Here is a 14065-nt window from a genome sequence, read left to right as displayed (position 1 = left end):
CCAAACACTTGATTATTTGATAGTGCTTTTATATTTAAACACTGCCTTTTTTTGTGTGATCTCAGGCAGCATGAGGGTTAATAGCATCTTATCACTTGAAACTTTGAAAGATAATTATATATTCTGATTATACATGCTTTGCTTGTTTTCTAATATTGAGCTGTCTATTTGATTAAGGCCATTTAACAGCAATTAGATTAACCTGCCAACTAAAGAAGAACTTTTTATTTCACAATTTAACGGGTGCTAGTTACTTAATTCTAAGTTGGGATTATTTATATCATACATATTATATGTCTTATGTGTATATACGTAGTTAGCATTAATGATAAAATGCCTGGTAGATGAGAATGCGTGTTTTTCTCCCCGATTATATTTGTTTTTAAATCATGAATGAATCCAGTGAGTTGCAAGGAAAGTTTTGCTAAAAGCATGTGCATATTTTTGTCCATGGAGACTCATAGCTTTTAAAGCTTCGGAGGGACTCTAGGAGATTTGCTTTAACCCTTGGGGTTTAAATACATGAATTGCTATGCAGGAGTCATGATCAAGTAAGTTGTGAAGTTGGGCTCCAAGCCCAAACATGTTTCATCTAGTTCAGTGCTCTTCCCACTATGCAGTACTACCTGTCTGGTTTCCAATGGTTGGAAACTTCTTAAGATAATCATATTTCATACAGCTAGGCCCTCACAGAAGTAATTAGATATTGGAGTAATTAAATATTAGATACTGGCTCAGACACTTCCATAGGTCCAGAGTTACCCCCAAAGATGTTTTCAACTCCCTGGGCCTGGTAATGTTTTGACCAGCAGCATATTTTCAGAAGCCACTCAGATAAGCAGGATTCTCCCCAGCAGCTTCTAATGATGTGAGCTCATAGTACCAACAGCATTCATCTAAAGATACTGATAACCAACCCTTTGTTGTTTTTTGAAATCCATCTATCACTGTGTGTGTGTTTTGGGGGGTGGAGGCACTGGGAATTTTGGATCTCTGTGAGGATGCCAAAACATCTGTTCCCTTTATGTTTGTTAGGATGTGATTAGAGTGCTAAATCAAAACATGGAATAAGAACAAAATAGTTCATTACAAGTATCCCTAAGATTTTTCATTTTGATGCTCTATTATAAAAAGCCTTACTTTGAAATTTTTGTAGGGATTTAGTAATAGAGATTTCTTATGAGTATTAAAGTAAATTATAGAATAAAAAGCAAAAGACTAGCAGCTTTTCCTCACGTATTTACTACTTTACTTTGCATTTAAATAACTTTCAGAAGATGACATTCTTTTATTGTGTGCTTCAAACTTATAAAGGCTGCTTATATTAATTTCTGGATTTACACTGTTCTTTGAAAATGGCCTCAACTTATATTTTATAATCAAGACTCAGATGTTGCTGGTTTTGATAAGCTAGTTTCATCATTTTTATTTTAATCAGGTAGGTTGGTTGAGATGGTTAATAGAAGAAATGGAAGGTGCCAAGTGTTACTCTGAACTGACAGTGATAAGAGATGGGAAATCAGATTTGTGGATTTTGTGAAAGTGTTAATCAAAATTGGATTAAGGAGTGAATTGTGGTGTTTGAATGTGAAGCATAGTGGAAATGCTATGAGCTTCTTGCATGGAACATCCAGTTTGTTCATCTTCTCCAAATCCTTCCTCCTAGGATATTTGTTTACCTTTTATGATCGCCAAATGTATTAGACATGTATATTGTCTCTATTACAGAGTTTGTGGATTTTTTTTTCAATTAGGATGCTTAAAATTTCCTTTTTTTTCTGTGTATTTCTTGGGATATTTCCCAAAGATTATATGCCTATTTTATCTTTTCCCTTCACTTTACAATCTTTGCTAAATAAATTGAAGCTACTAGCTTTCAGTTGAAGAGTAGCAGTGGAAAATAGTTTTAGAACACAGAGAAATATTTGGTAATTAAATTTCGATTTCTTATCAAAAAAATTTCAAGATATGTTATTTAGCTCTTGGGGGTGTCTCGCTATGTGAATATTTTGTAAATTGATTCAATCATACTTTCATTGCTATTTTCCATATGTGATGTGAACATAGAACTGGGATTATAATATGGTGCTCCTCTGCTATGATATTCCTAGTATTATGCCAAATGAGTCTCCCCTTAACCTGAACTGAGTTTCAATGTTAGGTATTTAGTAATAAATGAATGACTTCAACCAGTGATGAAATAGGAAGATACAGGTATCTCTAACATGTTTATGAAAGGTGAAACTGAGAACCAGAGTGGTTTATTATCTAAGGCATGTGACTGGTAAGTTGTGGAACTAGTGCCAGCTGGAATCCAGGGATTCCAATTCTTAATTTAGGTCTCTTTCCATTATGCCCTGCAGATGTGAAGAACTGATATTTGGGTGGAACACTCAGGTTCCTCTTCTTAGCCTGCCTTTTATTTTTTGATTACCTGTGTAATTTTTTGCTTATTCTCTAGCTTCATTGAATCTCTTTGGTTATGATTCATTCATGTCTTTGTAATAAAATTCTCTTTTGAAATTTGGAGGTGATTTTTATAAAGTAGAAAATACTAGTTGCAAATGATTTTACTTAAATGATCTTAAAAGGATGAGAAACATTTGTCACTGTGAGAATTGACACCAGCTGGTTGCATGACATAATGGAAAGGGGCTCAATTTTAAAAGGAAATAACTCTTTTAACTTATTGCCAGTATAACCTTCAGAGATTAACATAGCTGGGCTTAAATTTATTGAAAACTTTTTTTTTAAATCTACCCCACCTTGCCTTTTTTCCTTAAACTATTTGTTGTATATGTATTTAATAAAATGGTCTTTACATTTGTTCCTATTTTAGGATATGAACTTAGGCAAGAGTCATCTTGTTTGCTGGTGCTGTGTAGATCATAGTCTTATGTTTGTACACGTGAATATATTTGAAGATAGTAAATTTAGGTTCTTTTGGGAGACGTTTAGGTATGTGCAGTGGTTTAGCTAGAACTCTGGATTATTTACACTTGAATCAGTTCAGTGAGAAGAAAGGCTTGCTATAGCTTCACTAAGTAACTGACTTTTTATGAAAAAAAGATTCACATAAACATCTGTGTGTGTATATCTCATCCAAACCCATTAAATTTCAGCAAATCCTCAAGAGATAAGATAATGAAGGACCTCTTTTTTTTCAAATAAATAGGCATATAATGAGATGGACAGTGGTTGGGTGGAGAATAGAAGATAGTATGTCTTAAGTTTTAATTTTCTGGTTAAACTGTGACAAGTATAATAGAAATTAATCATAACACAATTATTTGTACAGTCATAATTTTTCTTTGGGAAAAAAAATGACTAACACTGCCTTTCTCTTAGCTACCAGAAAGAATGTTGAGCTATACTTAATTTGTTTGCATAATATATACATTTATGCAAAGTTGGGCTAATAAAAGTTAGAACTACTGACTTGTAGAGGAGTACCTTTATTCGAGTGTATGATTGCTGAGTTGCAGCCCAGAACTTTTTGGGATTTTTGGTTTGCCTTGTTCTTGGAAAAGGTTTTTAGTCTTTTCCTGACCCTGTGCATTAGTAATGGCTTTCGTCATATGTGTATGGTATAAGAGGTATGTCAGGTATGATTATGTGCTAAAAATAAACCAAGTGTATTAGTCTGTTCTCACGCTGCTAATAAAGGCACATCCAAGACTGGGTCATTTATAAATGAAAGAGGTTTAATTGACTCACAGTTCCACATGACTGGGGAGGACTTACAGTCATGATGGGAGGCAAATGAGTCGTAAAGTCTCATCTTACCTGGTGCTGGCAAGAGGGCTTGTGCAGAGGAACTCTCACTTATAAAACCATCAGATCTCATGAGGCTTATTCACTATCATGACAACAGTGTGGGGAAAACTGCCCCGCCCTTGACACATGGGAATTATTACAATTCAAGGTGAGATTTGGGTGGGGACAGACACAACCAAACCATATCGCCAAGGGAAAACATTAAGACTGGCTCATTGTAAGGGTAGCGGTTATAAAAGTAAATGTGAGAAATTACCCCAAATTGTTTTTCACAGCTGCAAAGTACTCTTTTGTATGTATGAATAATGTTCTACCAATCTCCTGTGTTTGGACATTTAAATATATTTCAGTGTTCTGCAGTTACAAATAATCCTTTAATAAATAACATGGTGCATATGTATTTTCACACTGTTTGAGGTATACCTTCAGTATAAATTCCTAGAAGTAGAATTGCTAGGTTGAAGAAAAAATACACATGTAGGTTTTGTTAGATCGTGACAAATTCCCCTCCTTGGGATTGTACTATTTTGCATCAGCAATGTATGAGAGTGCCTGTTTCATCACAGCCTTGCCAACAGAGCATATATGATGTCAAAGATAAAACCAGATACTAGTTAAAGTGTTGAGGACAGGTTTTAATCAGAAGATATTATTGTAATAGGGAAAAGAGTCCAGTGTGAACTGATTCAACTTTGATTTACACAATGGTGACTGGGCATTTTTTAAAGGGAAAATGAGGGAAGGGCTTGAGCCGGGGCTTAGTGGAGTCAGAAAAGTGAACATTTACAACAAGTGAGAAGGGAGTTGGTCCACATGAAACCCATTTGTGTTTGCTAACTGATGTTTATGGAGGTTAGGCTCCTACCCTCTCACAGAGACTGGGGGACAGGGGCCCTATCTTCAGATGTTGGAACAAACAGTACGATTTTTTTTCAAGTACATTGGCAGCCTTGAGTTTTTTGAGGCTGGCACTTTAAGGTGGGGCTGAAGTCATCCTAGGGATGTGGCTTGAGCCATCAGAAACTCTGTTAGGTGTTTCATCCAAGTTTTTTTAGGCCATGGTTAAGAAGATAGCTCAGAGAAGCCTGACTAGAGTTTGGTTAAGGAGAGAATCTTTGTCAGTGGTCAACTTTAAGATTGAGATTGGTGAGAATCTTTGAGATTGGTGAGAATTTGCATCTTATTGTAGTTTTAACTTATATTTGTCCTATTACAAGTAAAGCTGAACATGCTTTTCTGTGTTGAAGGGCCATTTTTGTATCTCTGTTTATGAAGTGCGTTCATGTGCATTTTTTCTCATTTTTTTGATAGGAGTTTTAGTCTTTTTTTCCCCAAACTTTTAAGAATTCTATATAAATGTGGAATATCAGCTCTTTATTGTGAATATATGTTGTGAATATTTTACAGAGTTGTCATTTGTCTTTTGACCTCACATATGGTGTTTTTTTGCTATACAAATTGTACTTATATTTTTATATAGTAAAATCAAATGTTACTTTTATTACTTGTAAATTTTGTGTGGTAATTAGAAAGTCTTTTTCCATATCAATGTTAGAGAGAAATTGATTCATGTTTTCTTCTAGTATAGTTTTATTTTTGACATTTACATCTCTTATTCATTTGGAGTTTATTCTTACGTATTCTGGATGAATATGTCTAATTTTATCTTTTTCCAGCTAACTATACAATTTTCCCAACACTATTTGTGAAGAAAAGACTATCTTCATCTAAGTGATGTGCGATGCCATCTTTATCATATACCAGATTTTTATATGAGACCAGATCTTTTTCTGTACTTTTTTATTGCTATCTCAGTAAATTTATAAATTAACTTAGGGAGAATTGACATCTTGATGATGTTGAGACATCCTAACCAAGAATAAGAGATTTCTTTCCATTTGTTCAAGTCTATTTTTATGTCTCTTGGGAGTGTTTCATGGTTTTCTTCTTGGTTTTCAATAATTTCTTATTAAATTCCTAAAAATTCTCTCTTGTTATTATAAATGAGAGTTTCTCATTCAGTGTCTCTTTTACATGTTTATTTGTATACAAATGCCATTGGTTTGGGCATGTAAATTTTATAACTTGCTACTTTGCTGAATTCTTTTATTGTTTGAATTAGTTTTATTATTGGTTCTCTAGGAATTTCTGGGCATATTTTTATGTCATTAGCAGATATAAATAGTTTCATTTTTTCTTATCCTTTTCTTTTGCCTCTGTTTTCTGTAGTCTAATTGCATTAGCTTGTACTTCTGAATCATTGTTAAATGCCAGCCCATATGCTGTGAATCAAACAAAGAAATTATTGAATTAGCAGGTGTTCTCATAAATAGCAGTGTAAACAGTTAAACAGTAGTGGAGATAATGGGCATCTTATTTATTTATTTATTTATTTATTTTTTGTGACCACAGGGGTTGTGCCTTAGAGTTTTCTCATATTAAGGAAATACCTATTCATTCTTATTTCCTCATACGTTTTTGTTAGGAGTGGGTTTTGAATTTTCTTAAAGCCCACTTTGAGAAATTTTTTTTAAATCAGGATCTATTGAGATAATAATTTGATTTTTCTCCTTAGACCTATTAATAGAGCAAATTATATTAATAGATTTTGTAAGATTAAGCCATTCTAGCATTCTTGGCATAAACCCCACAGTCTGACTCCAGAGCTTAACTTTTTTATTTTAGTACTTCCTAGTTTAGTTTCAAAGATTTGATATACTTACATGGAAGTGTAGTAAATCACGTAAGCTAGTATTTTTATTACTTGCCAAATGAATGTTTTGGTGAATGAGTTTAGAGGGAGAGATCATTACGGGAAGAAAAAGCCTTTTGAAAGAGCAAGGACCACTACCAACTGTGACATCATGAGCATCAACCATACACCATGGCAATACTTGCTATAGCTTATTTCTACTAGCTGTTTATCTTGGGGAGTTTACTTACACCAGAGTCTTCAACTTTCAATATTTCGTCAGCATAAGTTGTAGTCGATTGATCACAAACTAAAGAAATGCTAGAAAATCTCAAATGATGGAGCAATTGCCACATTATGACAAATGGGAAGCCTGCAAAATAGAATAAAATAAAAGGGCAGAATGGCAAATTGGTTGTTTTTACAAACGGAAACAAAATTCATGCACTTCCATTAAGGAGAGTATTTGAGTTCATATATTGTTTCATAGCCTTGTTTATGTTAGAAGTTATTTTAAAATGTTATTGTCAGATATGGAATATCTATTCCATACGATTTAAAAAATTTAGAGATTGTCAAAGATGTTTACTTAATTTACACAAATGAAATGATAGAATTGTAAATCCAACCTCGTTTTTGCGAGTTGTGACTGAGGTCCAGGCTATGTAAAGCTGTATTTGCATGTTTAGGATCATGTCTTTCAAAAAGTGTGTTTGGGGATGTTTACACTGCTATTTATGGGACCAGTTGCTAATTCAGTAATTTCTTTATGGTTCTGTAACTACAGATTGATTCACAGCATATGGGGATATTCTTAATGTGTACGAAAAAGCCATGTTGAGATGGGAATTATTTAAAAATTTTTTTTCTCACCATTGAATTTTCTCTTTAGATATGTCAGTTGAAGAAATTTTCTTAGTTATTTCTAATTTTTGAATATATTTGATTAATAACATATTTTATTATAACTGTGTTAGAGTAAACATAATAATTTGAAAGTTGTCTCTTCTCATTTTCTTTAGCATGTTACCCCAGACAGCTATATTCCATGCCTTGCAGACCTGTGCAAAGCACTGTGGGAAGTTATGCTCAGCTATTACAGGACTATGGAATGGCATGAAAAGCATGACAACGAGGATACTGCTTCAGCTTCTGGTAGGAAAATATTTTTATTTTATTTTAAAAATTGAACTATAAATATCCCACATTACTGGAGTAAAAAGAAAGGAAAGGGGCAGGAATGCCTTTGGGATTTCAAGGATTACAGTGACCATAGGGTAAATATTGAGCAAAGAAAGTGGTTCAGCTACTTCAAATGTTCTGTTACCTTTAGAGAGTAACTGGGCCAAAGGACTTTTTAAGTGGCACATAGTACCAGTTTCCAGAAGTGTGTGCTGATGGCTTTAGGGCTGAATTTATAAATTTTTTTTGTTGTTAATATTATTAGTTGCAAACTAGATAAGACATTGGTCTGTCTAAATTTACTGTGAAATTAATGCTAGATGGTCAATATTAATCTGTTTAGCCAATTTTCAAGTTACAGTAATAAAGCTAGGTTCTAAGAATTAATTATATTTATACTTTCCTTCCTGAAAATGAAGCAAGACTAGAATTTCATATTAAAATGATGTTTTAAAATATTCATCTTTGAATGGAAAATATAACTTTAAATGACTATGGTACAGTAAGCTAAATAATAAAGAACACGAGATTATTGTATTTATTTATCATTCTATTTAAATTGTTTCATTTGTATAATTATATATCTTAACTGATTATCCTTGAACAGTAGCTGAGATTGAATATTTAGAATAGTTATAAAAACAGTAAATGATTTTATCAGCATTTTGTTTAATATGGATAAAATAAATTATACTGTACATCTTTTTTTTATTATATACAATTTATTGTAGCTATTCAATCAAGTTACTTTAGTAACTTCCAGTTTCTGAGGTGCTTATCTTCTGTTGTTGGGTGAGTGGACAACACACCCAAATCTCACTGTTTGATTAAATGTTTTGGTAGTTTAGAAGGCATAAGTTTAATCTTTGTCTTGACTTAAAAGAAGCTTGTAAATATAGAAAACAAAATAAGAGGAAAATTCCATGAATGGATTTTTATCCATTTGGAAGTATTGTTGGGAAGGGTAAAGGAAGGGAGAGAAAGGAAGAGAGAAGGATGGGCACACAGCCAGGATGCCAGGTCAGACTATTTTTACCCAAAACTTATACTTTTACCCTGTACTACCCCTGGGACCATGAGCTCTGCAATCTGAGAGGCCTGGCTTCAAGTTTTCACTTCCATTTACCAAAGGTGAGAACTTGAAGACACTGCTTATTTTTTCCACTTTCCAGTTTGCTCCCAAAAATGGTCAGTTAAAAAGCAAAGCAAAACCAAACCAAACCCTTAGAGTAGTAACACATCTACCCTGCAGGGTCGTTGTAAAGTTTGGACAGCATGTAAGGTACTTATACTGGTGGTGGTTAATATGATGAAATGAAATGGATCAAGAGATAATATAATAATAGTGAAATACCTGGAGACTGTTAAGACATATTTGCTTTTCTAGTACATTATTTAAGGAGAAACCAAAGAAAAAGTTAGGAATAGAATTAACACATATTTTAGATATCAGAGTTTAGGTGACAGTTATATATATGTTCATCATGGTAAAGCTTGCTTTTTGCTTTAGGCCAATAGTTTACATTCATTGGAGTACTGAGTCAAAGTTAAAACTCTATCTGATCCTTATTACTCAACCCTCTTTGCCTAATCTGTATATTTTATGGATATTCAAGTGCTCAAGCTGTCAGCTGGTAGTATCTAGGAATGTAAAAAGTTACTTGTTCACCTGAAATTAATCCTTTTATATTCAGGAATAAAATTGTAGAAATTAGTAAATTGAAAATTACTTTTCATGGAACTTCATAAAACTGAAGAGGACTGTAGACTTTATCTGCTGTATCTCTTTAGTGATAATATTTGATACTGTTTGGTAACCTAATACTTTAACGTTCTAAGGTAAAGTTCTAAAGCTATAGTTCAGGTGCACTGCCTTAGGCTGCTGGATCCGTAACAGCCATACCATGCGTGTAATAATAAGGCTTACATTTTAGGAGTGCTCAGAGGCAAACTAGTCATGCATCTATGTATCTGAGGCCTGGCATTTCCAAGGGCCTTTTACTAGTTATCAGTGGACACCTTCCCAACCTAAGATGATAACATACTCACTTAGGTGTTCTTCACAGGATATTCACACAAAAGTTTCATCTTTTTGATATAAATGTGTATGTGTATTTTTTAGTTGTCTTTAGGGGGGAGATTGGAGGCAGATCACTGATCTTATCTATTAAACTAGACATTGTTAAATTATTTATCTGGAGTGGATAAAACTATTATTTATCATGAAAAATATAAAATATATGCATTATCACCTCACGCCTGAGCTGTTAATGTAGACTGTCCTCTTAGCATGCATATTAATTGATAATTCAGTTAATTGGTCCTGTAATGCCCTTCTCACAGCCTTTTACATGGTCTTGCAGTAGGCAGTATTGAGAACCTGGTCTCTGGGACCACACCGACTCAGGTAGAATCCCAGCTGAGTCACATATGATCTCAGTGGTCTTAGGTATATTGAGCATTTCATCGTCTATGTTTATTTATCTCACCAAATGGGTTTAAGTCTAATACCTATTGTCTGACATTGTTTTGATTGTATAACTATCAAACATATTTACTGTATCTTACATAGACTTACAGTGTATGAGAGGCCAAATAGAAATTATTTGGAAAACAAACACAAATTGGATTAAATCTAAAAATATATATTGTCTTTTATTTTCAGAAGGGAGTAATATGATAGGTACTGAAGAAACTAATTTTGATCGTGGCTACATAAAAAAGAAATTAGAACATGGACTGACACGAATATGGCAGGTTTGGTTTTTTTTAAATTATTTTTTTCACAGAAGCAATAGAAATGTCATGTCAAAGTTGCTTTAGAAATTTGGTTTTAAATTTTCTATATGTGTATTCTTTGCAGATTTAATCATATGTTTCTGTTTGGAATTAGGCTGTCATTTAATTTCTGTAATGTATTTGGACTATAAGTGGCAGAAAAAAAGTTTTTTAATTTGAAAATCTCCACTGGAAATATTCATATATGCCTTGAGTACATTTTTTGTTTTAGAGGCCTAGCAAATTTCCACTATCATAGAGAAATGTATGCTTTCTCAGTGAGATGTTCTGTTTATTATTTCATTTATCTGTGTTTTCTTAATTTTTTTTCTGTTAATTTTAGAAAAGAAGTAACTAAGTAGATAGCATACTTAGGTCAGATTATAGTTTAGATTGAACAATTTTTTTTCTCAGTCAATGATCTTTGTACCTTGAGGGAATCTTACATGCTTATTGGCTGAATACATCTGGTTTTAGTCCATTTGGGCTCCTATAACAAAATATTCTAGACTGCATAGCTTATAAACAGAGAAGTTTATTTCTCAGAATTCTAAAGGCTGGAAGTCAGAGATCAGGGTGCCAGCGTTGTTGGGAGGGAGGGCCTGCTTCCTTGTTCATAGACACTGTCTTGCTGTATCCTCAAATAGTGGAAGGGATGAAGGAGCTCTCTGGGGTCCCTTCTATAGGGGAACTAATCCAGTTAATGAGGGCTCTACCTTCATGATTTAATCACTTCACAAAGGCCCCACCTTCCACCTTGGAAGTTAGAATTTCAGCATCGGAATATTGGGTAGACACAAACATTCAGACCATAGCAGTATCTTAAGTTTTGCTTTACAATTTAGTAGCTCAGTTGTTGTAATCAGATAATTTGTTACTTCTTAGATCACAGTGTAATTTCTTTGAATATAACTTACTCTTTTTGGACTTCTTTGAACCTTGGAGGACTATAGGCCCTTTGGCCATGTTATGGTCTTTTAAAATGTATTTTTGATTTTTCTAATGAGGCTGATCTTTATTTTGACCATCTTTTTTTTCTTTCTTTCTTTTTATTGATTGATTGAGACAGGGTCTCACTCTGTCACCCAGGCTGGAGTGTGGTGGCAGAGTCATGGCCCAGTGCAGCCTCGACCTCTTGGGCTCAGGTGATCCTTCTGCCTCAGCCTCTTGAGTAGCTGGGACCACAGATGTGCACCACCATGCCTAATTTTCTTAAATTAGTATTGGTGGATATGGGGTCTTGCTATGTTGCCCAGACTGGTCTTGAACTCCTGGGCCCAAGTGATATTCCTGCCTTGGCCTCCCAAAGTGCTGGGATTATAGGCGTGAGGCACAATGCCCAGCTTGACCATCTTTTATAGGATGTGTTGTGAAAAAAATTGTTTAGGAAAACATATTTTGAAAACATAAATTTCTTCATGAATCAGTTAATATTTATAATTTAGTGCTCTTCTAATTTTTGATAATTTTGTATTGGATATGCTATTTGATTTTATGCTTTAGTATTTAAAATTTATTTTTGTGGTTGTAAGAGGTTTGACATATATTTTCTCATTTGACTGTATTAAACTCATAACCATATTAAACATTTATTAAAATTAAATATTTAATTTATCATTAATTGTGGATTTAGGCTGACTTTTTTCTGAGTATTATGCATAAAAAGAAAGGAAAATCTTACAGTTATTGAATATACACCCAGGATCAGATATGATTTGTTTCTGACTTAGTCTGCCAATAGGCCTTAATTGTATTTAGGTAAAATTTTACAATCTATGATAGAATTCCTGGTAATTCAGTGTACTTTGAAATACTGACTTAGCACTTTATGTAGCTATTTTCCATTCAGTTTGGCAACCTGATGGCATTCCTGGTATAGGAAATGGGATTGTCTCTATTACGTCCCTTAAGGATGTTGGCTATTGGCCTAAATAGATATTTGTTAACAAATTAGGAATATATTCCTCTCTCATTTTAATTTGGAACTATAGAGTAAATGCTTCTGATAACTTATTTTCTATATTTTGGGTTTGCTTGATTTTCTTTTTCTTTGCCTTACAGGATGTTCAGCTAAAAGTAAAAACCTACTTGCTTGGAACTGATTTGTCTATATTCAAATATGATGATTTCATCTTTGTTTTGGATATAATCAGCAGGTAGTGTTTAAGATCTTGTCTTATTCTTTAGTTTTAGTCATTCAGCCATGATAAAGAAATCATGAACTAGTGAGTTATCATCTATAACATTATGGAAATGAAGATGATTTTTGCTGCTAAGTTTGTGAGTGTATTTAAATATTTCTGCCCTTTGGATGTTTGTAAACCTTTATGGATTTGTGATCTTTAGAATATTTTCCCATGTCCAAATTTTAGCGATTTTTTTTATCTTTGAAGAAAGAGAAACCACACTTCTTTTTCTCTATAAGGATGCTGCTGAAATTTACTGAAACCTTTTTATCCAACTAGGTTGATGCAAGTTGGAGAAGAATTTTGTGGTAGCAAGTCTGAAGTTTTACAGGAATCTATTAGAAAACAAAGTGTCAATTATTTCAAGAATTACCATAGGTAAGAATTCTAATAAAATATGAATGGACTTATTTAGGTAATGAGAATACTTTTGTCTAATCCTTAATCTTATAGCATTAATTGATTTTAAACAATTACTTTTGAATTTCAATGTGTTGTAGCTTTTTTAAGATGGTTAAGGATTTTTTTAACCAAGATGTGATGAAATGTTCTCATTACATATTCATTGTACATTTTAATATATTCTTTGTCTTGAGGGGCTTAAAATATTGAACTGATTTTTTTATGAGTAAAACATGATTATTATATCAAGGTTCACAGAAAGAATTTGGCCACTGTTCCATACCTGCATACATATGGGTGTGCTTATAAGGAAGTTAAATCAGTAGAGGCAGTGCTCAGTGAGGGGGTGCTTGAGAGTATCTATCTTTTAGAAATAAGAAGGATTCTAGAGGAGAGGATGTGATACTCAGAATTTCGCTATAAAGGCAAAGTTGTATACTGCATTGCTTTGCAAAACAATCACTTCTAATATTTAAAAGAGGAGTGACTAGGAATGGTTTGGGTAGTGGAGGAAGGTGGGAAAGAATGTTCATAATAGCAGTGTGATTATATGCTTACAGCAGCAATAAATTGAGGGAAGGGAGAGCTAACATTAGATTTCTCTTGATATAAGCTAGACCCCAAGTTGTATCCCTTTTGTCCTTTGAGTTGAGTTTCATCTTACTTGTTATTCTGAACTTTTACTTTTTATAATTGAATTTAAGTTTTGATTTCCTTGTTATCTGGTCCCAGAGAGAGTCATGATTTGAAATTCTGCTTTTTCTCCTTGTTCATAGTCAATACCTGCTCACAGTGATATATGCCATGTCAAAAGAGAGATGACTGAACACCAAACCATTGATTAACTAATTATTAAATATATTTGAATACAAATTGTCTGTGTTAATTGTAAACAATGAAGTAAATTGTTTGAAAAAGATTTAAATTGAACTATACTAAAGCAGAGCCTTTGAGTTTCGTGACAGAGAATGTTTAAAAATTTTTAAAAACTTTAATTGAATAAACCTCAGGGAAACAGTGGGAAGGGACCGACAGGAAGCCCTAACAC

The 14065-nt window shown here is 33.4% G+C and overlaps 1 protein-coding gene across 2 annotated transcripts in view; it reads left to right on the top strand.

Annotated features, from left to right (window-relative positions):
- The window catches only part of VPS50 (VPS50 subunit of EARP/GARPII complex), a 131565-nt gene that overhangs the window by 52981 nt on the left and 64519 nt on the right, over positions 1-14065 (top strand). For both annotated transcript variants that reach the window (XM_055272684.2, XM_055272685.1), the window contains exons 13-16: positions 7492-7624; positions 10317-10408; positions 12491-12585; positions 12895-12993. In XM_055272684.2, coding sequence (XP_055128659.1) covers positions 7492-7624; positions 10317-10408; positions 12491-12585; positions 12895-12993 — 419 coding nt within the window. The remainder of the gene's footprint in view (positions 1-7491; positions 7625-10316; positions 10409-12490; positions 12586-12894; positions 12994-14065) is intronic.

Source organism: Symphalangus syndactylus, chromosome 3 (genome assembly GCF_028878055.3).
Source record: "Symphalangus syndactylus isolate Jambi chromosome 3, NHGRI_mSymSyn1-v2.1_pri, whole genome shotgun sequence".
In the NCBI taxonomy this organism is placed as follows: Eukaryota; Metazoa; Chordata; class Mammalia; order Primates; family Hylobatidae; genus Symphalangus; species Symphalangus syndactylus.
The sequence above is the reverse complement of the archived record's forward strand: the minus strand, read 5'-3'. Positions and strand labels throughout refer to the sequence as shown.